This window comes from Lytechinus variegatus, chromosome 4 (genome assembly GCF_018143015.1).
Source record: "Lytechinus variegatus isolate NC3 chromosome 4, Lvar_3.0, whole genome shotgun sequence".
In the NCBI taxonomy this organism is placed as follows: Eukaryota; Metazoa; Echinodermata; class Echinoidea; order Temnopleuroida; family Toxopneustidae; genus Lytechinus; species Lytechinus variegatus.
Genome location: NC_054743.1, coordinates 16,930,448 through 16,956,399, shown reverse-complemented (window position 1 = coordinate 16,956,399; position 25,952 = coordinate 16,930,448). Strand labels below are relative to the sequence as shown.

At 36.2% G+C, this 25,952-nt stretch overlaps 1 protein-coding gene across 1 annotated transcript in view; it reads left to right on the top strand.

The window, feature by feature from the left end:
- The window catches only part of LOC121413506 (CNK3/IPCEF1 fusion protein-like), a 37,793-nt gene extending 12,285 nt beyond the window's left edge, over positions 1 to 25,508 (top strand). The window contains 14 exon segments of the mRNA XM_041606331.1: positions 3,874 to 4,056; positions 4,884 to 4,952; positions 5,963 to 6,246; positions 8,474 to 8,673; positions 8,834 to 9,350; positions 9,867 to 9,933; positions 10,970 to 11,152; positions 11,860 to 11,933; positions 12,443 to 12,621; positions 16,175 to 16,672; positions 21,527 to 21,720; positions 22,403 to 22,563; positions 23,672 to 23,921; positions 23,924 to 25,508. Coding sequence (XP_041462265.1) covers positions 3,874 to 4,056; positions 4,884 to 4,952; positions 5,963 to 6,246; positions 8,474 to 8,673; positions 8,834 to 9,350; positions 9,867 to 9,933; positions 10,970 to 11,152; positions 11,860 to 11,933; positions 12,443 to 12,621; positions 16,175 to 16,672; positions 21,527 to 21,720; positions 22,403 to 22,563; positions 23,672 to 23,921; positions 23,924 to 24,076 — 3,012 coding nt within the window. The 3' untranslated portion in view covers positions 24,077 to 25,508.
- Positions 25,509 to 25,952: the final 444 nt, after the last annotated feature.

Sequence of the window (25,952 nt, the reverse complement as noted above, 5' to 3'; positions counted from 1 at the left end):
CGGATAATTCAATAAAAATTGCGTTCACAAACTCTGAAAATAATATGCACTATTTTTATGAGCGCCCATCCTGAAAAAGGCGGATAATCGTCATGACAACTGGACACACCCCCTCTGATGTGGTGGTGTTGGAAAAGGGTGACCTTGTGACCGCACCATGGCAATTATCCGCATTACTTGGAAATGCGTTCATAAAGTAAAAATCTGGTCCCGATGCTTCTATTATGTGGATAATAGAAGCATCAAAATAATGCGGATAACTCTGGTCCTCCTCCGATTTTACGACCAAATTATGCTGCTATTAGCCACATAATTGGGTTAATGAAAGGATATTATACTCTATCTGTTCATTTCCTCTGCCATTCTTTCTTTCCTAAGTTCCTTCTTTCTGTCCTTCTTTCTTTCCTTTTTTTCTTCCTTTCTTCTGTATTTCTTGCATTCAGTGTTTTCTTCCCCCTTCTCTATTTTAGTTTTTATTTTTTTATTAATTTTTTTATTTTTCTGTACACTGTATATCATTTTTTCTTTCTCTTTTATTTCTTTTCTGAGCCTCCTTTAGCTGCCTCACTCTCACTTTTCTTTCACTTTCTATTTCAAGAAGTGTGATGATTTGATAATGAGTTTGTTGTGGCTACTTAATTGGTTGGTGTTATCATTAACACAACACAGGTTCAACAGCTTGACTTCATCTGTGTTAACGATCATTAGTGTCATTAATTTCATTCGTTTGCACTAGTCAGCTCGGACAAGGAGCACGTCTTATTGCAAGAAGAGTGAACTTTGGATGTTCAGGTTAACCTAGAATCATTTCCCATCCTTTGTGTAATTTTAAGATTGTTGCTATACATGCGAGGAAGGATCAATTTATTAGTGCTCTCTTGTAGCATTTACGCAAATAATTATGCGGTTGCCACGTGCACAGTTTAGTTACCTCCATTTTGGACACGTGTGTACTCATGCCCTCTCGTTGCCAGACTTGGCTAATGCACAAAAAATGTGTAGGAATGAATTGGGACAGTTGTTAAAATTCTTTGAAAGGAATTTTGGGAGTTATTATTTGTTTCAAGGTCTATTGTGTTTATTCTGGGGACTTTTTTGTCAATGATATTTATACATTGAGCAATTATTCAATTGCTTCCTTTACATTGCGCAATGTGTATTCACTCATTAGTAAAGTTAATAAAAACATCACTGATGGGGTTAGGCTATTATTCAGTTGTTTGTACAGAACAGAAATTCAACAATTAATTTCTGAGCAGAATATGGTTATGAGTAATTCTGGAGCATTTCAGGCAGTACATTGGGCAAGATCATAACTTTTTAGAATTTCAGTTGTATTTCATTTAGAAGAAAAAGATTGAAAAGATTATATGTATTCACTGATACAGAAGCAAAATATATCACTTTGACAGTCATTATGGTTTTCATGTTTGAAACCCTTCAATTGAAAACTGTTTTCATATTGATCTGACTGATACATTAGGGGGGGGGGGGCTTATCGATAGGCTTATCGGTTGATACTGAATGATAGAAAAAAGAATGAATATATTCTCCATTTTCTTTGTGAATAATATTGATCCAAATAACTTTTTACCCTCGCATCATAGTTCTGTCCAATTGTTGGCCTGTATAGTTTAATAACTCAACCCATATTTCAGTACAATATTTGTTTTGTTGTAAATCAAATTTTCCCTCCTCATCACCATAATAGCCTCTCCTGCCTCGCAGATTTGATATTTTCCATCCAGCTTCTTCCGTCTGGCATTCTTTAGTGAAAGCTTTAAAGAAGGAAGGTCCAGATTTTCTTTCAATGAAGCCATCCATCTATGACAGGGGATGAATGATAAGTTTAGAATCATAAAACCTTCCGAAGTACAACAATCAAACAAAAGAGACCAATAGAATTGATTGTAAACTCTGCTCCAGCACTCACAAGCAATAACAATAGAACTACATTGCTGGATGGATAGTCAACCCTGGGATACATACTGTACAGGTGATTGGGGTTAGGAATAAAATGATAGTAGCTTCCTCCTCTCCCCTCCTCTCTCCCCCTCTCTCTTCTGCGGAATGTTTAAGTTATTGACTTCCTACTGTGAGGACACACTTGTTTTTATAACCATGGACTCTGTCTTGAATGTAGCTATATGATATTCCTTATTGGTGAGTAGGTGATTTGAGTTACGGTAGGTGTGTTATCAGAATATTGAAAATATGGCTTGAAATACTGTTCTTACGGAGCTTGGAACTGAATGAACAGAAGTGTGTAATGATGTGAATGCTGTGGAATTTTTGTACTTTGGATCTGATTCGGTGCAATGCACGGAAATTAGACACCCGTTTCGTCTGCTGTTTTGAATAGATCATGGAACAATTCGAGAGCTGTGCATGGGTGTAACTTTATGTTGGTGAATTTATCTTATGAAGCTATTCTTGTTTTGATCTCGAGTGATAAGCTTTATAATGAATGCCAATATTGACTTACCAGGCCAGGAGGCTGGTTGTTGCAATTCCAATGTGGCGGATCCGTGTTTCATGTTTACATATTATTCACTGTAATACTTTTGTAGTAATAGAGCCTGGAAGTGTACTTGGTAGTAGTAGTGGTAGTAATGTTAGACCTACATGTACATTTACGTTTTTTTGTAAGATTTGATATGCTTTTGTGCAAATCCTACATGCACATGTAGCTCGCAAACCAGAGATACAACTTTAGAAAATCACTCCAAATCTTAATCAAGATTGAATAAGGTATATCAATCATATAGGCCTATGCTATTTTTTGATTCATTATGGCTTTAAACTACATGTATAACCATGTAGGCCTACACTCTTAATTTAAGGATTTAAAATAAATCCAGATCGGCAATGAATAAGGACCAGTCAAACGTTTGGTTTGAATTAAACATTGTGGATTTTAATTTAAAGTGAAAAGATTTGAATATAAATTCTTTGAGATTTGAAAATAGGTCCTCAGGATTCAAAATATATTCAATATTTGGCTAGTCCCTATAAAATCCTTCAAATTCATATTGTAGCATACATGCATATGTATATACAGCAATAAGCAATAAGTTTTATGACTTGGTAAATATTGGACGTTCCTTTCTTTTTATTTCATTCTGGTTCAGTTGTTCTGATTTGGGGAAGAACTCCTTTCAGCTATAGTCAGTCTGTTGTTTAACCTCAAAGAAGGCTTTACTCATTCATTTGTACACAGTTTTTGTTTAAAATGGACTAATTATGAATTGATAAGCATGGGAAAGTCAAAGAGAGAAAGAGGGTAAGAGATGGTGGTGCAGAGGTGAATTCACAATGAGTTCATGTCGAAATGGGCTCTAAAATTCATTGGTTCTTGGAGTAAAGACGAACCTTCCAAAGTCAGGTCTTTTGACTTATATCACCAATTCCATTATTCTGATAGAGGAACTTCATGAGAAAGCATTGGACCATTTCTTTATCGCTAGTACCCTTTCCATTGTGGGTATAATTTGATGTTATTTTTGTCAACAGATTTCCATCAATCAGTCATTATTCTGAACATCACGGGATAAAGAAAAACTTTTAGAACGAATCCAACTTCAGAGCATAGCAAGTTATGCCTGCCATGACTGTGGAACTCCCAGTGAAGAACAAATAGCACTTTGAATGGGTGATGCTACGAGCTAGGAGTGTTGCTATGTCAGAGAATGTATTATTGTATGCAAGGCATATTTAAACCCCCTCCCTGTTAAAAAACAAACAATAAAACAATATTCAAAGCAACTACTGGTAAATGGCAGGGCTCCCTTGCGATGCAGGTGTCTGCCTTGAAAGGAAAACAGAATAAAATCAAATCAGATTTCATTACCCTTTCTGGTTTTGTTATTGCAGAGTAAAGAGCTAGGTGATTTCAGTGATAACCTGGTGAAGAAGGCATCAGATCCTCTCATTATCCAGACGGCTACCATCGACTTTGTCTCCATCAAGAAGAAGAGATCGGACGAAGAGCTGGGACTGGAGATTAGGACGTCTGCTATCGATGGGACACATCTTATCACACTAGTCAAACCAAACGTGAGTATGCTGCCTTTTCTCTGTTAAATTTGCCCGTTCACATTATTTCCAGTTCAACCTTTTTACACTTTTTCCTACGACATTATAGCATAAATATTTTTAGCACATTGTTTAAGCCTTTTTTACCAAAAGCATTGTTTAAACTTTGTTTGAAATTTATTAACTTTTTGAAACAATTGTTTAAAAACTTTAAACAACTTTGAAAAAACTTTAAACAATTTGTTTGAACAACTTGTTTTTAAATAGAGTGAATATCGCACTAAAATGTTAAACAGCATCTTGACAGTGTAAGTTTGAAATTCCTAAGCCAGTGTTATGCTCCTTGTGGCCAACCTTTGCCTTGGAACTGGCTTCAAGGACAGTTTCAAGAACATTTATATACCCTTGGCCTTAGACGTCTTGGTTGTGGCCTCGGAGGTCTGGAAAATGTCCTTGGCCTTAGCATTTTTACTCCAGATCTTGCCCTCTTTAACCAATTTTTAGTTACATTTCTCTCTCTTCCTCTCTCCATTATTTCTCTCTATTTATCTACATATCCTCTGCATACATTTTTGTACACAACCTATGCACATAGTTGTATATTGACTCAGTCTAATTATTATATCCCACATATTTGTACTTACGCTTTAAAGTGGAAAGCGTTTTTGAGAAATTGGGAACTTCCTGAACAACTGTTGTCTTTCCTGTGCTTTTAGATAGAGGTTTACATCCCGTTAACTACATGTATACCTGAAGTAATCCAGTTCTTTATTTGTAACCATAGCATTGCTATTATGAGTAGACATGAATGATCAGCTGCTTTCTCTTGTGTGTGTGTTTGATTCCAGAGTGCCTCAGGATCCACAGATAGAGTTCATATTGGAGATGAGATACTGCAAGTGAACTACCAGACAGTGGTGAGTTTATTTATTAATTTGTTGTGTCTATTTATTTATTCATTAATTGATTAATTAATATTTCTTATTTTTATCATTCATTTCTTCGTGTTTATTCACAAAATCACTTTGATTTAAAACTTATTGGCCCGAATTCACAAAGGTGGTTTTTAAAACCCGCATTTGAGTCCATGGTTTATGCAGATTTCCTGTATGTATTACACTTATTTTACCACGTATATCAAAATAATGTCCAATGCTGATGCATGCTTTTGTCACAGTGCGCCAAATTGATGCCTGTTGCCGTGGTAATCCACGCTATTTTATTCATGAGTCCTCTGTTTTTATTCATGAGTCCACTCATCAAACAGTGGACTCAATAAAGTAGCGTATCTAACCATGGTAACTGGCGTCAATTTGGCGCACTGTGACAAAAGCGCGCATCAGCATTGGACATGTGTTACACACGCGCCTGATAAATTAAGCTTTATTTATACAGGAAAAAACCACCTTTGTGAATTCGGGCCATTGTGTAGTAGGAAACTTATGCATAACAGTGACATTATGTATTACAGTTGTGTAAAATTTATCTGTTATATTTAGTTGAAAATTAAAGTGAGGAAATAAGAAATAATGTTAATTGCAAGCTTCTATTTTAAACTACTGGAATGTTGATGTTTGATTGGGTCATTTGTCATAGAGCACTTGAATTTGTTCCTGCAGGGGTATGGCATTGTTACTGTGAGCAAGAACTTAGCCCGAAAGCATAGTTGGTGCGGTACATGCTAGCCTAAAGGAGGAACTATGTCACAATTATCAAATTGTATGACCAAGTGGTTTGCATGTAAATGTTATACCTCCAGTATGCCTGTTGCCCTTGGTAATGAGCATTTTTTTAATTTAAACTTGGTTTAAGCCCCGATTTCACTTATGATAGATCTCATGATTGGATTATTAGACACTTAAAAACCCAAGTGAGGTATTTGATGAATTGTATGAATCTGTTAAACATTCTGTTTTCTTTCTAAAAGGTTGGTTGGCATCACAGCAAAGTCATTGAAGCGTTGAAATGCAACGTTGGCGACATCACATTCACCCTCAAGAAACGACCAAGACATCTTAGCCAGCCGGGTCAGATCCAGAGACCCAAACAGAACCCCTTCCTGCATCCAAGCAACCTTGGAATCAGCTCGTTGCCATACCGACGACCTTCAGCTGGACGCAAGAGGGTAGTTGTCAAGGACGACATGTATCTTCCTCACAGGGAAGCTGAGAAGAGACAACAAGGGGAGGAGGAGGAGGAAGAAGAAGAAAGGTATGTATGAAGCACAAGAGTCTAGTGTTCCTGTTGGTTGTTTCATAAAGCTGATCGTAAGTTACTTTAAGAATGACTAGTGATCATTTCTTGTGGTAAATGGTATATACCAAATGTTCCTTGGTGATGGTTTAGAGTGGAAGAAAGGTTCACCAGTCGTTCTTAAAGTCGCTCTTAACCTTTGAAGAGCTTAATGAAACGGCATCCTGGTGATTAAAGTGCCATGATAGTTGTTATTCTCTTGGTTTACAAGTAGATGGTCTACCTCTTACATCACATGGGTACACCCAGTTGGTCTAATTGCCATTTGGTTTACATTACAATTGGTCTGATGCCCACTTTAGTATTATTCTCATTTTGTCTATTGCCCAGGATGGTCTCACTTGCACTTCGTAAGCTTATTTTTGCATTGCTTTGTAACATGAAAATGTGGTTCATAAACAGTTCTTGAACCACATAGACTCAGTGCTGTTATACCAAGTGAAGAGTAGTATGTAGCCTGTGTGGAAATAAATTAACGGTGAATATGCAAAATGGCAATTAGACTAAATAGTTTGTGGACGAACTAGTTATAATTACCTTACCAATCAAGCAACCTCAAATGCAGGTCCATTTTTGTTATGCCCTCCAGAACAGTGCATCATTTATGTTTTAGATAGTTGTGACAAGCACAAAGGCAAAATCATGGTGCTGTAACTTTTTCCTCATCAAAATGAATAATTAACAATACCATGAAATTATGTCCAGTTTATTAGATTTTTCCCTGCCACCTTGCCAAGAAAGTGAAACGTTATTGGTTGTAAGTTTGTGTTTGAAACCCATGGGAACATTGCAGATTGTACTGTTCTGAATGGTATAAGTTTAAAGTATGTCATAACATGGGTCAAAATATACTTTTGATTCATCTATACAAATTGTTAAACTTCTCTCAAAATTATGATGAAAATTTTGGATGATCTCACACATTTATCTTTGGGCGATAATTTGACATAAACTGTAGCAGTTTCAGAAAAAGTTCTTTTTCCTCCTTGGAAATGAATGATATGATGATACAGGTAGTGAATCAAAAATGTTTCATTACATTCAAGGAGATAATTTTCTCCGTTAGATAATCATATTTTGCCTTTTTTATTGAGTTAAATGAGGATGAATGTGACAGATTGGAAATGTTTTCTGACTTATAGGTTCGGCATCACCATCACAGTACCCAAGCGGAAACAATCTTTAAAGCAGTTTAGGTATACAACAATGACATTACCAGTTTTTCAGAGTGGATCCTATCTTTTCTTCCTGTCATTTTAGATCTTTTATTGAGAGTGGGGAACTATTATCAATAGTCAATAATAACTCTGTCTATGAAAACAATTTATTCAATTATCTGGAACTTTCTGTAATATGCTGTGTTTGGGTTATGTGCTTGTTGTTTTTTTTTGTTCATTTGTGGTGTGTGTCTTCTGAAGACAAGATGCATGGATTTTTTTGTTTTAATTCCAAGCCAATATTCTAGCCCTATATAATTTTCCCAGGTTTGCTGTTGTCTTTCTGCCTATCTATAAATGGCTATGCATTTTTTCTTTTTTTCTCTAGATTTGCTGTTTGTTTATGGATTTTTTGTAAACTCTATATACATGTATTTCTATTTTGGAGACTGTTTCCCCCGCTGAGAGTTTCCCTTCAGAATTAACATGTACTTCAAAAGTTTAAAAACAGAATTTTCTGACATTCTAAAAACACATTGTTTATAGTAGCTCGAAACCATTTGCTGATCTTGATAGTAAACTTGATTTAATAATATTTCTTTTAGTCTTCTTGAACTCTAAGAATTATATCACACAGTTTCCTTTCAGTTTCTGTTACTCATGCAGTAAATTATATTAAAATATTGCCACCCCTCCCCTTTGGTTAAGATTATTTTTTATTATTCTTAAAATATATTCCATCATGCCCCTCCCATCCCACAATACAACAGTCCCTACACTTCATAGGCCTGTCAGCTATTCCATATGAGGTGGAACTTTTGTTACATTTTGACATCTTTTTGTTCCTAATTTTGAATACAAAACAAATATCATTATCAAAGTAAAATGAGGAATGTCATTGAGTCATTAAATTTAAATTAGAATATGCACAAAGTTGTCATAATCTCTTCTCTTAACATTATCTTATTTAAATCTTTATATTATGAAAGTTTACTTCATTATTTTTCTGTTCTCTCCTTTTTTAACAGACCCCCAGACACGCCATCAGGGATCCTTGATTCACCCCTTGACTCGCCCCTGGCTGATACAAGCTTCCTACCACCTAGAGGATTCCCCCTCGGTCGACGCCCTACCATGGTCCCTGGTATGGCCCATGCTAGGAGGAAGAACAAGGTCAGGCAGGATAGACCACGCTCACTACCGTCTGATCTCGAAGAGCTTAGAAAAGGTGAGATGGAGTTGTTTTTATATTATAATCATGAATCCCAAAACAACATCATTAATGCAAACACAGTCAGTTACTCCAGGATAGAATTCAAGCAATTTTTCCTCTACGCTGTTTCTCCCTCTTTTCATTTATCTGACATTTTCTCTTTTCCTCTTTAAAGAACTGAGCAAATCATCCCTGGGAAAGACGGACGAAACCACCGAGAAGATCAAGCCATTACCGGCAGACTTCCGCATTCCGACCACAAAGATCAACGGTAGGTTCTCTGATACGGAGCCCATGCCAGAAACCAAGAGTCTCTTCCCTCAAAGTGACAAGGAAGATGATCAACAGCAACAAGCCAGTGCAGCAGGTGCAGCATCGGAGGCAACAGATGCACCCCAGTTGATCCGGAAGACCACCGCAAAAGGGGTCAGCGTAAAGTTCAAGGATGATGTTGTGAGCCCGACGAAGGTCTCGGATGACCACCAAAGCGACGAGGTCGATGGTGTTACCGGACAGGATGGTGGGGTCAAAGGTCAAGGGTCAAATGACAGTGCAAGCGTTGTAAACACAAATAACAATGAGGACACTGAGATTCCTAGCGAGCTGAAAGACTTGATTGAAGTGGTAGATGATATGACAGTATCTGATGAGTTTGTGGTGGTAGAAATGCCAAGTCCGGATCAAACGGATGGGTAAGTCCTGTCTAAATTAGAGCTACATTTGAAGAGCTACAGTACTTATGTTTCAAAAGATATATTTTAGCTCATTAACTTTTAATATAAATTTAGTTATTGGTATTGATCTTGGCCCATAACACCTTAACAAGCTTTTGTAATCACTTGATTGTGTACTGTTGCCTTTTGCCTTTGATGACTAGACTTATTCAGGTTGTATAAATATACGGGCCAGACTTGAAGGTAAGGATTTATTTTGAACAACAATACTTCAGTTGTTTAAATCATATCTTGTGATCGATGATTTTATTTATGATTTACATGTTCATCCCGTCTTCCAACAATCATTTTCAGTTACTTGCCACAATCTTAACCATCCATATCAATTATTCTAACATGCAGATGTAGGTATTTTTCTTTTCATGCAAACTCTGTACTATTCCCACTTGTAATATTGACTCCATATAGTTCACCATTGTTGAATGATTATGTCCATATGGGGTGAACTTCACTTTTGTTCTTCTTTGTCCTCAGACCTGGAAGATTATTGAAACAGACAAAGAGATCTGAGTCGACATCTACGGTTGATTCCACAGATTCGGTAAGTTAATGTCAATTTTGTAAATGACTGACGGTAAAGTACATTGTAAAATTTGGATGTTTACATTTTGCTTTGGCTGAGTGAGAATATTTATGCTATATACTATGTTCAATTATGTGTTTTTGTGGTAATACTGTTGGAATTCATATCAACCAGTGATAAAGTATTAGATAGCAAGCTTCTGGAAGAATCTAAAGATTGCAAGATAGGTGTTTTTTTAGCCACTAACAAGGACAAATATTTTGCTTCTCTACGGTTACAGATTACATGCCATCGTACATTTTCCTAATTCAAATTCAATTCTACTTTATGTATGTATATATTTTCTTTAGAAAGATTTTGAAGGATTAAGAAAAATCTCTTAATGCACTCGGGCAATTCCTTGAGTAGAGAATTTGAGTTTTGGAGGTTTTACTGTAGTCCATCAATTGTGAGTGTTAACCATTTGAACGCAATTTCAGTTCAATAATAATAATGATAATAATAATAGCCATTTTTTATAAAGCGCTTTTCTCAGAATGGCCCAAAGCACTTTACAGCATATTATCACCCCGGTCATTGGATTCATTTCAATCAAGCACAAAAAGTGCACAATTTTCACTCCTTGGGAGCATTCCTTGCATTCGTCGCAGCCAAATTATGGCGCTGGCAACATCAAACAAAATCAATATATACATGTTTCCCCATGCAACCTTGCTTGAGTTATCTCGAGCATAGTGCTAATCGAATAGTGAATTGAATAGTACATGTATATAAACAAATTTTTCCTATTGTAATGATCATTGCTGTTTTTTTTTAAAACATGTGCACACCTAGTTACCAGTAATGCATATAGCATTTCCATTTATTTGAAAGCAGGATGAAAGAGCATTGTAGATTGAATGCCTTGCTCATGGTCATAGGTGCCGCGGCCGGGGATCGAACCCCGGACTTTTTCATGTATAACCAGGCGCCTTAGACCACTCGGCCATGGCACCTCCACTGATCATTGCTGTAGCTGCTTGTCATCATCCATGTCATTTTGATGCTATTGTAGGTCAGATTAAGAAAGCACAAGACCAAAGGTCGATTCAAGAGAGGCGTCTCGTGTGCTGATCTCGGACCAGGAGAGTGCGAAGGACAACTGTGGATAAAGAGACAAGATAGGATAGGACAAAAATGGCACTCGATGTGGTTTGTTCTCAAAGAGTTTGTCCTATATTACTACAAAGATCAAAAGGTGAGATGTTAAAAGAGGAAATTTCACTATGATTACGCAGCGCGCGTAACAGCTGCACTGCTAAAGCCAGGGTAATTATGCTGCATACATACTGTAGAGCGCTTAGAGACTTCTGACAAAGTAAGTATTAAGCGCTATACATGTATAAGCAAGTATAAGTATGATGTCTTTTTCATTTTCATAAATGCATTATCATGAGAGGAATAGGTTAATGAAAATAAGACAAATCTAAGATGAGAGATTTATGGACTTTAAGTTCTTTAATGATATCTCATGCAACCAGCTACCCCATCCCTTGTATAAATGAAATAAGTTACCACCCTTAACTACTTCATAATGATTGAAAATATATTTCAAGAAACATATGTATTTTATGTGTGTGATGATATGCAGGTACATGTACATATATAAAAATTGCAAGTAAAATTATTTTGAATTTTATGAATATTGACAGGGGCAATGGGCTTGCATGTTAGATTTTTTTCATATTTTGGTGAATATAGTCAAGTTTAGCACATCTACTACGTGCATGCGACATACAGCTTGATGTATTTCTCAGCATGTAAAGATGCTCTATTTTGCTGCTTTTTCCGATGTTATATTGATATGGTGGTCGTAAGATATCATATTCAATATGTCTAAGTAAGTCTGATGTTCGCTTCATTTGGAGTATTTGTTTGCTAACTACTTTCATTCATATTTTACAGTCTGATAAGGCGAAGGGTGTGATCTGTCTGCCTGGGTTTCAAGTCATTCTATCACCGGATAGTAGGAGATCTTAGTGAGTATCTGATAGTACTTGATAGTACCTTGATGAATACTAACCACTTACCTAGTGGTTCTTGGCTATTTGTAGCTTCTCTTGAAGCAATTTTTTTTAGTTTTCAGTTGACTGAAATCCTTTCCTCTTGGCTGAGAGTAGACTTGTTTGTGAAAACCTCCAATAAGATGCTTCGTAAAACACTGCGTGTGATAGACACTCTACAAGATTGTTTTCAAACTCTATTATTTTTTTCGTTATCTTGCCCATGCTTTATCTATTTCACATTTGGCAAGTGTTTGGAATATTCCTATTTTGGGAAAAGCAAATGTTTGGTTCAAACAATTTCTTGTTTAAAAAATAATCTTTTAATAGTATTAGGAAATCTAAGAATGTTACTAAATCTTGTGAAATTTCCTAGTACTTTGTTCCTATTTCATGAATGTCATGATGGGCAGGTATGAAATTTAAATGATCTTTTAAATTGAAATGATGTAAAGAATTGTTATCTTTTAATTTCTATTTTTTAGTGCCTTCAAATTGAAACATCCTGGAAATATCAAGGATATCTTATTAGCAGCCAATGATCAAAAGTGTCTTAAGAATTGGATGGAGAAATTACAGCTAGCCACCATCATGCTCCAAGATGAAACGAAAGTTAGGCAATCAACTATCATCACAGAGACCATCCTAAAGAGATTAGATCTAGGTAAGCTAATATTGATAATGATATACAAATAATGAATGTTTATGAGTGCAATGGACAGAATACTTCATGAGGTAATAGATATGACTCGGCTATCTTTCACCGAATGAAGTATTTCGTCCATTGCATAAATGAAAATAACAATCATTATTTGGTTTATATGAAAAAAAGGAAAGATTTTTTTCATATGAAATTTGTGAATTTCGATGCAAAATATGATGCTCATACATCGCGAGCTCGGTCTGTTGATTATCGCGTACATACAACATGCACGCTGCAAACCCGAGTGGTGCCTGTAGCTGCAGTTTGGTTGCACACGTGCAATGAACAAAATCGTATGGATACAAAATTGCACGATGAATGGATGTAAAATTGCATGGTTGATGACCATCATTGTAAAATGGGCTGAATGATCGATATCAAACAACCAATCAAATGACAAGGATCTATCTAGGTGTCATATAATCACTCTTATTTACCCAGGGTAGCCACTCTCGGCTGTAAGCTGTTCTTCCAGTGGGCCCTGCATAACATAATATGTTATTATTACCCTTCTCCAATGTCAAGCGCCTAACAAGAAGTCTTTGGTATGACTCGGTTGGGTATCGAACCCACGACCTACTGTTCATGGAGCGGGCGCTCTGCAACTGAGCCGTCATGTCTGGTATTAGATGGTTATGATGATTGATGATGTAGTTAATGGCAATCATGATAATGGTGGTGGTGATGGTGATAGAATTGATGGCTATGATGATGGTGGGTAGTTGTAGAAGTTGTTGTATTGGAGTAATGGGTCATTGGAAAATAGGGTACTGTAGGTAGAGCAGTGTGCATTGTTCGGTGTTCGGGGGGGGGGGGGCAATCTGCATATACCACTGTGTACACATGCATTCCCAACTCTCACACGTGTACATTCAAATGAAGACCGGTTCATTTTGCTATAGAATAACTGGTTACCCTATACCGATACACCCCAGCCTGAGTCATGCATCACCTCAACGGACCAAGAATAAAATTCCAATATTTTTTAGAGTAGATGGTGATGTACAATTTTTTTTTTTAATATTTCACAGCAAATATTCAATTTTGGATAATAAATGGAGAGGTGCAATTATCGGCCAGTTTTGTTTTGTGATGACCTCGAAAATGCTTGAAGCAAACAAGGGTTTCATGAAGCTGCTGAGTAAAACTGCCATAGCTTTTATAAATGACCATGAATCTGATTGATGTTTATAATTTTGGAAAGAAGAATCAATAATTCAACTGTTTATCTTGTTAGTTTTGCTGTTCATAGAATTGAAAATACGAAAAAATGCACAGAATTTTCCTTAAAAATGAAAATGAGCAGAGCAGAGAAAAAGAGAGAAGGATGTGCATACATTGTGTGTGGGAATGACCGGGGTAATAATATATCTGTAAAATGCTTAGACACGTTCTGATGTATTAAGAACTATATAAAATCAAATTATCATTATCTCCTTGCATTCTACCATGAAATCGATGTGGCCCTGATGGTACCTGATCTAAAGGTTTGTCAGATCGTGGCAATATCGGCATAGTATATTCGCTGTTTGGATCTAACAATTTTTTCTTCATTTTGTCATGATTTTTTAAAAGACTATTAATAACATGCAGTACCCACATGTCACTTGGTCTTTGATCTCTTTTATGTTTGTTTTATTGGCTAAGCTTTTTCCTGTCAGGAATGTCAAAATTGATTACTCTATAGGATGGCTTTGTGGTCAAAATGTAATTTTCTCTTTCTTTCCCTCTATAAAGATTCATGGAGTGTGGCTATATCGCTCCTTGAGTATATCAGGAAGTAGATACATGTATATCTACCAGCATATTCATTGACATGTAACTTGATGCAGTTGTACAGACATTTTAATGGGGTACATTCAAAATAAGGGGGGGGGGGTAGAAAAAGGGTAAATTTAAAGCTTTGTTAATTATTTAAAAGCAAACTATTGCATCCATGTGTGAAATAATGTTAGGAGATGAATTTTGCAGAGTTCTCTTATAATTTTGTTCAAGGCCGGTCCAATATATACAGACCTGTTTGATTGATTTCGATTAAAAAAATTTAACTGTTCAATGTTTTATAGTGTGTCCCATGTTAATATATACAGTCAATTGAGTCACACCTTTCGTAATTGTCCAACTGTTTATATGTTGATAAATAGGTTTTGCTGCATTTTTTTGGGGGGGAAGGGGGGTAGGGAATATATGAACATGACTTTTGAACATCTTCAGTTTCACAAAATTAAAGATTTTATATTCCACCCCAGCTATTTTTTTTACATTGCACTATGATGAAATTCATTCAAATACTTTTCAGCTGCCAAAATAGGATTAATTCAGATTTATTGCTGAGAGTGTCCTGTCCACTTAGATTCTCTTTGGAAGATTTATGAAGTATTTCCTGTTGATTTAGATTTGGGCAAAGTGCCCTCCATTAGTGTAATTTGAGTCAGTTTGGACTTTTTTTAATTACATTAAGTCTATATATGAAACAAAAATGTGTTCTTATATAGATTCTACACTGCACACTATACAGTTGAAACTGTTAGGACATGTTAAACCCTTATTTACCCCCCAAACCTATTCTTGGTACCCGTATTACTTACATATCCATTTACATACATGTACATGCACATGTCTAGTACAGGCAATCAGGAATCTTTGTTTTATAGTTGTGTAGCCTCTACTGGTACTCGCCAGTTATATTCAAACAGTGGAAGAAAAGTTGCGTTATTCAGTGGGAGAAAATGGGGAGTCGAGGAAGAGTTTTAAGTTTCTCACTTTTTCACAAGAAAAAAGAGAAAAACGATGATACTTCTGTGAAAAGTAAGTTCAGATTGCTAAATGGTAGAAAGGAGTTTGAATATGGTGTGAGTGGTTTGAATATTGATTGATTGATTGGTGGTGATTTTTTACCTGACTGCTAAGAAAGCATGAATGCTTGTAAGCAAGCAACCAGAGGACCGACGGCTTAAGGTCCTCTCTGAAGGACCTGGTACTGAGGATTAATGCCTTACCAAAGGGCACTAGCGCACCAAGTGGGAATCGAACATATGAGATGTTCATGGTGGTCTGAAACACTTACATATTCTGGTCATTGAAAGGGTCATTTATTTGCAGTTCTTACGATAAATTTTATAGAAAAAAGTACTCGTAATAATCCAACCGTTAACCCACAAGCCTGTGAGCATCAAGACTTCATTGTTTTGCCTGGAAATAAAAATAAATGATTAATTCCAGCAGAACTCAAGTAAAATAATAAATATATCATTGTCATTATTTTGCTCTGAATCTTACTGTTTAGTAACAAAAGAGTTATCATACATGTATATGGACAATTCCATATGTACATCCGACCCCGTATATTTGAAATCTCTGATTTCTTGTTCTATTGACCGTCTGTAATTATCTCAAAAGACCATGACTTGGTCAGCTTATGAAGTGAAGTTAAACTTAAAAAAATGGGGGTCGGACATACAAAGTGGTTGACCATTTTATGGAATTACTCATATTGTTCCTGCCATTGGTACAGGTGGATACCACAGCAGTGAAAGCACAGACGAAGAAAGCCGCAAAGGAAGCTACGACCTTGCCCAAGAATCTGGAGATTCTTCCGATGCCACGTCAGTAGGTACCAACAGCCAACCAGGAAGCATCAACTCTATGAGCCCAGGAGCTGCCGAAGCCATAGAGTCTCTCAAAGGTGAGCCATCCCCCATCAGCATCATCAAGTACGACCAAACGACGTACCCTGCGGGGGCAAGGGAGAAGAGCAGGCGTCCCCAGGGGAAATTGTTTATTCCCAGCAGCCCTCCATCGTCGACGGACTCCACCCCGTCGTCGAGCCCTCAGGTGCAGCACAGGGGATGTGCGCCAAGACTGTTGGGCAAATCCTCGAAATCTCCTAGAGGGATGCAGAAGGAGTATGATCTGTCTACTTGGGAGCCGGGGCAGGGAGGAATACCCGGATACACAGAGGTTGATGAAGGCAAAAGAAAAACAAAAGAAGATAGAAAGGCTAAACAAAGCGGTAAGGAATGGTGGCTTACTAGAAACTTCATTTCAGAACCAGGATAAATGAACATGGATAAGCTGTCTTAGACAGACAGGCAGGGTCATATTGCCAGATAACTACATGTATGTTAGCAAATACATTACTCATGTTGATTTGATTTCTGCAACAAATGATCTACGCTTCCAAAATCAAGTATGGTACCATTCCGGACTTGAAATATGTATTATCAAATAATCAATGAAACAAAAAAGGGGAATATCATTTTCTTTGGCCTCAGGGATGCCAGGTTTCAGGCAAAAGCCTGAATTCAGGCTCTGTCCATTTATTTTCAGGCCATAGTTTTAGCACTTTTGTGTACAAAATATTGTATTCTTGGTGATTTTCAGGCCCTCTGATCAATATCAACTGGCATCCCTATAAATTGAATATTCAGACATTGTTTTGTTATTTTGTTCTCTTATCCTGGTTCCTATGGTATTACATTATTTTTTATATGAAGAAATGTTCTGATTATCCTGATTTGAAAAATAAACTTTATTACAAATGTTCTTTTAATCATTAATCTTAAGAAGCCTTTCGTTCTGGTTTCAGACATGAATCAAAGTCTGAAATGCTATTATGCAAAAGAAATATGAAAATATTGTTCCAATTTTAACCTTTCCCTCTATCCAATCCGTCATTCAAATCTCATATTTTTATCCAAGATCAGAGATAATCAGAAAGTTCTCTTCAGGCTTGGAAGTAGAAATGGAGCTCGTATCAATTTATAACAATTCCGTGGATTCTCACATGCTGAAAGCTTATTTTCATGAAATTACTTAATTTGGTCAATATAAAGAAATTATATCCCTAATAGTACATTTAGGTGTTGTGTCCTCTTGAAACCCCAATGAAAGTCAATCTCTGCTGAAACCACTTATGTCTAATATGCGAAAAGTGATTTTAAGATCTACATAATTTGGTGACTTTACATATTAGAATCTTATTTGATACTACAATAGATTAATTTCCAATGGATAATATGCTAACACTATGCATGGGGGGAGCCTTACAACATAATCTTAATCACAAGAATATCAAAAGTTTACTTTTTGTCAATCTCATGGAAATTTATTGTAACCCCCCAGCAAATTCTGTTTGTACCTTTCCATATTTCTTCATGTGAACCATGAAAGTCCATTTCTATTTCCAAGCTCAAATAATCGTATCTATTGTTTTCATTCATTTCATGCATTCTTGTGCCTGTTCATTGCATGTGGGCATTATTTTATTACTAAACAGTTATTGATTAAGAGGGGGAAATGCTTCCTCAGCATGCATTATTTTTATGATTGTTGTTTGATAAATATTGAAATCATTTGCTGTGAGTGTTTATGTTGCATATAGTGTGAGAAGCAGAAACCCAGGAACTGGAGAATATGCATTTATGGATCACCAATGCGTTATCAACTAAGTCTACCCAGATATATCAAGCTAGTTTTTCATAATGCCCCCCCCTAAAAAAAAAAATAAATAAATAAATAAATAAATAAAAAAAATAATAAAAAAATAAAAAAATGAAAGGAATGCATTCATGTAATTCTTATGAGAATCCAAGAATAACAGAGCTATGAAATTTCTAAAGGTTGGGTTTTGTGGTGTCAGATACAAGCAGGTGCTCAATTTGTCATTTAATCTGAATTCCTGTTTTTTTATGGTTCATGATGAATGACAAATTTTTCTCATGTTTGAAATGATTTTTTCTGATGATACATTGTATACTGAATGCACTGATAAAATCACATGGAGGTGCTCCACTGTGATATCCCCCAATTAAAAAAAAATTATTAGTAACTCTTTTTGGCAATTCCATAAAATATATATCTCCAACCCCCTATGTGTGGCATCTTTATTTAATTTTCTGTTTCTGATTTCTGGTTCTTTTGACAGTCTGTAATGCTCTCAAAATGAACATGACTTGGTCAGTTTATGAAGTGAAGTAAGAATTGAGAAAAATGGGGGTCGGATGTATGAAAATGTTGATACTTATAAATGGAATTGCCCTTTTATTAATCTCAAGATGATTTTCACCCCATTCTTCATTGATATACATGTCCTTCTGTCATTTTTTTCGATATTCACTTTTCAAACCAACCTGATGTCGTGGCGAACTTCTTCTTTTCCTAGATATCAGTGTTAATGTTACAGCGGCATGAGAATTATGCTTTTTAGCTGATATATATCAGCTACATGTATTTTTGCTTTTGATTTTCAGCTTAATTTCTTATTATTTTAGCTTTGCTCTGTACAAAAGTAGAGAGGCTCTTTCAACTTCAGCTTTCTTTTATTTTTTTTTCTTAGGGGTCATTCTCACCCCTGATACTTAGGAATATATATATATATTTTTCTTATTAAAAAGCAGAAGTAAAGAATTTTATTGTGCTGTTTGTCTGCCCATAGATGCCATTTTAGTTTAGAGACTTCATGCATAATGCAGTTGGGTTTATCATCACTTGGGAGGCTAGGCCTCATTTCTTATTTTTAAAAAGAAAATTACTTTATTTCTATCTATAGTATACAGTATTAGAACAGCTATTAAAATAAAATATTTCTTAATATCATTTTCGGATTATATGCATGCATGAGGTATCCCCAAGCACCATTGGATTAAATTTGCATACTTGATCCTCTGTACAGAAAGAGCTTAAACCCAACTAGGCCATTCAATTTCTTTAGATCAGACATGGGGGGGGGGGGGGGCATTCAGGTTTTTAACTTTTGTGCATGATGGTAGCAGATTTGGACTTGATGAGGCCCAAGATTAGCACCAAAAAATAAAATACTGTGGCAGAATCCCTTTTAGACTTTTCGCACAAAGCAGGGGCAAGGCTGATAAATGGAAATGAGCTGTGTTTACCAGGGCTAGGCTTTTTTCTGTGATCCTATGATATTTGATATTTCCTTCGTGTAGTTTTTGTTAAGTGGTGTCTGTTTTTTGAAGGTTGTTATTTTTTGTTCTGTATGCATTTTTTGTTGTTCTGTATGCATGAGTGTATAATTTTGCATGTGGATTGATTTGAGGGGTCATGGCTGCATTGATATGTTCTCCTCGTACTTCATCTTAAGTTTTGAGCCCATTTCAATTCATTCATTTTACCATGTACATTAATAAGACAAACAACATTTCATACTTATTAACAAGGAAAATGATACAAGAAAAGTACTGCATTCATATAATGAGCATTGAGTGCAATGGTACATGCAGCTTGCGTTAAATGGAATTGAATGTACTACATGATTCTTGTAAAATATCTGGCAGCATTCAATTAGTCATTGAAGAAAACTAACTTTAAAAATCACAGAAAATATGCCAAGATAATAAATGTAATAATTAAACGCAAATTACCAAACATATTCTGCGAGATAAAGTAATGTTTGATTTGATTTAAAACTGCATTATGAAGCTTAGTGTTATATATCAGGATTTGTTTAATTGAATTTCAAAGCATGATCTTTTTCATTATGTTGTTTTTTTGTCAAAAGAAGAACATTTAAAGGACTCTTTATTTTCCCCAATTTTGAATTCATGAATCATAATTACTATTTTACAGTCCAGCTTTACAACTTGCCTTTTTTGTGCTCGGAGATTTCATAACATTTTTATCACCAATTCCATGAATTCTGTAGCATGTCACTGAGCTGCCGCTGATTTCCTGCCATTGCTTGCATGCATACAGCCTGCCTGCATAACATGTCATATGACCAGGGTCAGATTTTCGAAACAAGCCACCATTCTTTACAAACTATTTTGACCAGTGCTTTTATTCAGAAATGTATTTATTCTCCTAAAGCTCACAAGGTACAGAATGTAAATTCAAATTCAAAGGTAAGCCTTCATCATCCTCTGTACATGGGTTTTCTCCCCATTGCCGACTATGTAATTCAAAGGGCTTTTTCTTTGGTTTTGAGTTTTCCCATAAAATTATGACACAGATATCACAATTTTTCAGAAAAGAGATGATTCTTGTGCTATGAAGACAATTAGGGATGGATCCTTTGTCACTTCTCTTTGACAGATTATTCCATAATGTTGGATCTGGGGCCTGTAGCAGAAAGAGTTGCATTTAAATGCAAGTTAAAATTTCAAGCGCAAGTCCCGAATACGGGTGCTTCATTGGCTGAAAATCAAGTTGCGCAAGATTGGGGCCCGTTGCAGAAAGAGTTGCGATCAAAGGCAACTCTTTCTGCAACGGGCCCCATTATAAGATACAACTCCACCTCAAAATTTCCTAAAAGTTGCTGATTTTGTTTTTCTTTTTTATAACTCATTTTTTACTCATGGGTTTTCAGGATTATGTGACTCACATAGATTGCTCCACAGTAATTCCCTCAAATTTTCAAAAGCACATTGATTATTGGAAATTAATCACCCACTTTCTTCAGGAAGAGTTAATGTGTTATAAAGTTTTGGAACAGCATAAAATGGAAAATATTATGATTATGATGTTGATAATGATGACAATGGAGAGGATTATAGTGATGGTGATGATGGTGATAACGATGATAATAAAGGTGGTAGTGGTGACGATAATTATGATGATGATGTGATGTTGCTGCAGTTGATAATGATGTTGATGGCAATTATAATAATAAAAATAATGATGATGGTAATTGTGATAATGAATATTTACAAAAATTAAAGATCTTTGTTAGAGACTGAAACTTCACATATGAATGGTTTTGATTACAAAAAATATCAATATGTTCATTGATAATTATGTTGATGATGGGGTTATTATAACACTATATGATTATGAAATTGAGCACTGCTAATGATAATGATATAGATATACAATCTCATCTGATTTCCTTCCTTTTCTCCAATTATAGAAAAATCTAGTAAAAAAGATGAGTACGGGGAGGAGTGGGAGAAGATCCGTGATGTTCCAGTCCCAGTCCTCGGTCGAAGTATTAGCTTTCGAGGAAAGAAGAAAGAGAGACCTACTCTTAGAGTACCCAAACAGGAGATGAGTGAAAAGGCTAAGAAAGTCTACCAAAAGAGATTGCTTGAAAGAAAATTAAAGGTAAGCTTCAACCATTGAAAGGGAAATGGAACCCGAGCTACTTCGGCTGACAGTCTTGACATAATTATCGTGAACTGATTATCCTGGCACATAGAAATATTTCTTTCAGTTTTCTTACTCTGTAATCTGCATAGGGATGCTCTTGTTTTTTTTAATTATTTTTTATTATTGTTATTATATTTAATCCAAGTTTGATACATGGGGGCTATGCCACACTTTTAGAGGCTGATATGTTATTGTTGTTTTTAAACAATTCAATTTATTGGTCAATAATTGACAACATAATTTGTAAACGTTTCCTACATTTACTTTTACATACAAGCCAATACATGATTAATTAGGTGGAGAGTGTGTAAATAACACAAGATTTCTTTCTCCCTGTGTGTTTGTTGTTGTTGTTGTTGTTGTTGAATGAGCTTAGTCTGATCTAGCAACAACACTATCTTTTGTTGTTCCCAATATCGTGGGTTCATAGTGTATTTATAACAGGTATAAGAAGCCTTTGATCATTCAACCTTTAAGAAACTTTCTTTTGTTTATACTTTGAAATTATTAGAGATGTACATGTTTCTTCACTGTTGTTAACTGCATTCATTATACATTAAAAATTAAAAATACATATCAGTGGATACATCATTTTTTTTCCTATCATGATTTATATTAAAAAAAAAACACTTCTCAGGCAAAACAAGCAGAGTTGGAGAGTGTAGAGCTTCTCCTGGGCAAAGACCAGGTGGTGTCATCAACCGTTCTGCACGAATGGAGAGAACAGCATGACGAATTCCTGAAGTCACTAGATGGGCAGAGCAGAGACCAGTTGAGCAGTGATTCAGACCCTGATAGGTAGGTATACATATAAGAAGTGAGAGAGCAGTATGCCACACCACCCACAAAATACATGTGCCACCAGAGGGGTGTTTCACAAAGATTTAAGTATGACTTAGAATCACACTTGAATGTTGACGCTTTACATGATATGCAACGTAATCTCTTTGATCAATATGCATTAGTGCATGACCTCTTGGCATGATCTGACCGATGCGGTCATGCCTTTGTTAGGCATGCAACGAGACATTGAAGTGCGACTCTAAGTCATGCTTGAATCTTTGTAAAACACCCTTCAGACCTCGTCTAGGGGCCCATTCAAGAACTTGCTCCTATCTTGACAACTACCAAGTAAACTTAGATCTTGATTGGCTGCTGTGCTTTACTACCATGGTAGTTACCATATGTCACCATAATGGTGAAGTAAACTCCTTTATGAAATTACCCCCAGATCTAGTCAAGGACCCTCCCTGTAATATAAAGGATACACTCAAGTAGTTAAGAGCCGTGGTGTAGTGGTTCTGACTCTCGCCTTGTAAACAGAGGGTCGTGTGTTCGAATCCCACCGCGGTCTAGCGTCCTTTGGCAAGGCGTTAATCCACACTTTGCCACTCTTGACCCAGGTGCTAAATGGGTACCCGGTAGGATGTGAAAGATATTGTATGTTTGATTTTGCCAGCGCCATAATATGGCTGCGATGAATGCAAGGAATGCTCTCCAGGGAGTGGAAATTTTGCACTTTTTGTGCTTGATTGAAATGAATCCAATGACCGGGATAATAATATGCTGTAACGCGCTTTGGGCCATTCTTGGAAAAGCGCTTTATAAAAATTGGCTATTATTATTATTATTATTAATTGAAGGTAATATTTTAAGTCTATGGCCAACTCTTTACAAAAAAAAAGATTGCAGTCGGTCGTATTTATCAATCGTATGTGTTTATGTTACACTACCTGGCAACTCAAACTGTCTTAGAATCCTTCTCAGAAGGTAGCACTTTGATGATGTGTTTGTGCAATGCAATCCCATAACAAATATGATGAATTAATCTACTTCTCAAATCGATCCTGTTTTCCCATATTATCAGTTCAAGTCTAACCTTTCATGATGTTTTTTTTTTTCACAGCACTGCTGACATGCCAATGTCATCATCCATGTCGTCGATAAACACCAACTCCACGACGACATCAGCTCATGAAAATCCCGCGATCCTGGGCGAAGACATGACGACGGTCAGCGACGGGACGACGTCTGGCTGCGATGTCCAAACACCCTCTAGTGATGTTGCACCAACCATCGGTGACACGGTAGAGGATACTCTCAAATCAACCGATAATTCTTTGCATCAGTCACCCACGAGATTGGAAGCTAATGCACGACGAGAAAGGCAGACTCAGGGACATTGTGTGATGATGGTGATTCTGCCTTTGCCAAGTCTGAGGATGTAGGTGTGGTGGCCAGTAGAACCAAGGACAGTGAAAGATTAGCCACTGGACGATCGGAGAGCGAAGCATCTGAGACCAGTCTTTAATGTTATCCAAAGTTCCCTAAGACTCTTATCATAGATATAACCTATACATGACTCCATCCAAGCTCAGAGCTGTATCATTGATGTTGCCTTTGGAAAATGACAGCCACCGCATCTCCTATCAAATCCTTGCCTGTTGTGTTGATTGTTGCGATATAGCCACTTTCTAGCTACTATCATGATGGGATAGTAAAATCCTATACCATTGATAATGTCACTGACAATGTCATAGATTGTCTCCAAAGTGTATCATTCTTTTAGGAATGCCTGTATTTTACTTTTTATTTGGTTTTAATCTAACTTCATGAATGTTACCCTCTGTCTCATGGATCGAGGTTTGGCCCAAAGCCTTTACAAAACTTACAGGGACTACAGAATTCAGTAGTCAATATATATTAATGCATATCTGTTGCCTGTGCTGGGTGTCAGAGCATCGTCAAACAAGAGTCAAATGGATAAAACGTATGCCTAGTAGAGATCTTTTTCAAAGCTTGAAGATTTCTGGACTGAGCAGGTTCAAATCAAAGTTATAGCCAAAATATTTGCATAAGTTGACTCACTTCAGCAATATCCTACCAGATTTTGAAAAGCTTGTGTTGTTCCCCCTCTTCTTATTCAAACTCCTGCCTAAGTCAAAGAAATTTCATAGCATTTGTTGAAGTAGTTTCTCTATGTCTTTCACCCAGAATTTCTTGGTGACTGATGAATGAGCTCATTGCTTTCAAGGAATTCTTACTTCTACTGCTACACATGAACACTTAAATGGAGCATGGCAAAAGGTATATTTTGGTCTTGCCAAGGACCCTTAATGCAGTGGCTGAACTCCAACCACAATCCTTGTGATTTCCAGTTGATGTGTCCATCTAATATCCATTCAATTAATTTGTAAGATGTGCGTTTAAAGGTCCATTTTAAACATATTTTCATTACAAAAAATATGGAATTCAAATTTCAGGAAGAATCTCTACAAAAAAGAGCTCTACAATGGCCACCACACTCTTGTAAAATTGGCATATTAGATTAACCTCCAGTACAATTGTCATTATGGACTTTTATGGAAAGATAAGGAAAAAGGACTTTTAAGGAAAGGTATGGAAAAAGGAAAGGAAAATCCATATTAAATCAGAAATAGAAATCTACAGAATTCATTTTGCCCAATTGATCTTGGGCCTGGCAGCAACTGAGCAGTGCCAGATCAATGTTGCTCTATCCTTTAAATTGTTGAACGACAAACAGTGTGGCATAAACTCCCATCTTTTTAACGTCTTTTGAACTCCCGACCTCAAGGTTTGTATATGGACTCATACCAATGGTGCCAATAGACTGGTTTTAGACAGGCTTTAGGAGAATAAATATTTGATATTCATGTATTACATATACTTTAATGTCATGAAACCTCTAGTAAGTAGCGCAAAATGTTCTTGGTGCTTATTATCCGAATTGCCAGCTTAAATCAAAATGATAGGAATGTCATGCCTTAGGTGATGTTTATGTAAACTAGGACTTGTTTTGTTTCTTGTTTATTTGTTTGTCTTTTGTCTGCCACCTGTATTGTAATGCTGCAGCATGTTGCTTCCATTCTATGTGCCTGGTCAGTGTTTCTGAAAAAGTTGTATGCAACATCTAGATCTGTTTCTGTTGCCAGCAACAAACAATAAATGATTAAAAAAAATATTGACTTGCATGCATGAATGGGTTTGTGTCACAGTAATGTCCATTCTAATCTACTATAAAACAATTTACAAATCTGATATGTTGTTGAATCTCATAAGAGTATTTCATCAATTTTTGAAAAGAGATTTTAAAAAATAACACATTGATTTCCTTACATTATTATATTAGATTTTACCAGCATGAAGTTCAGAATATAAAATAAAGA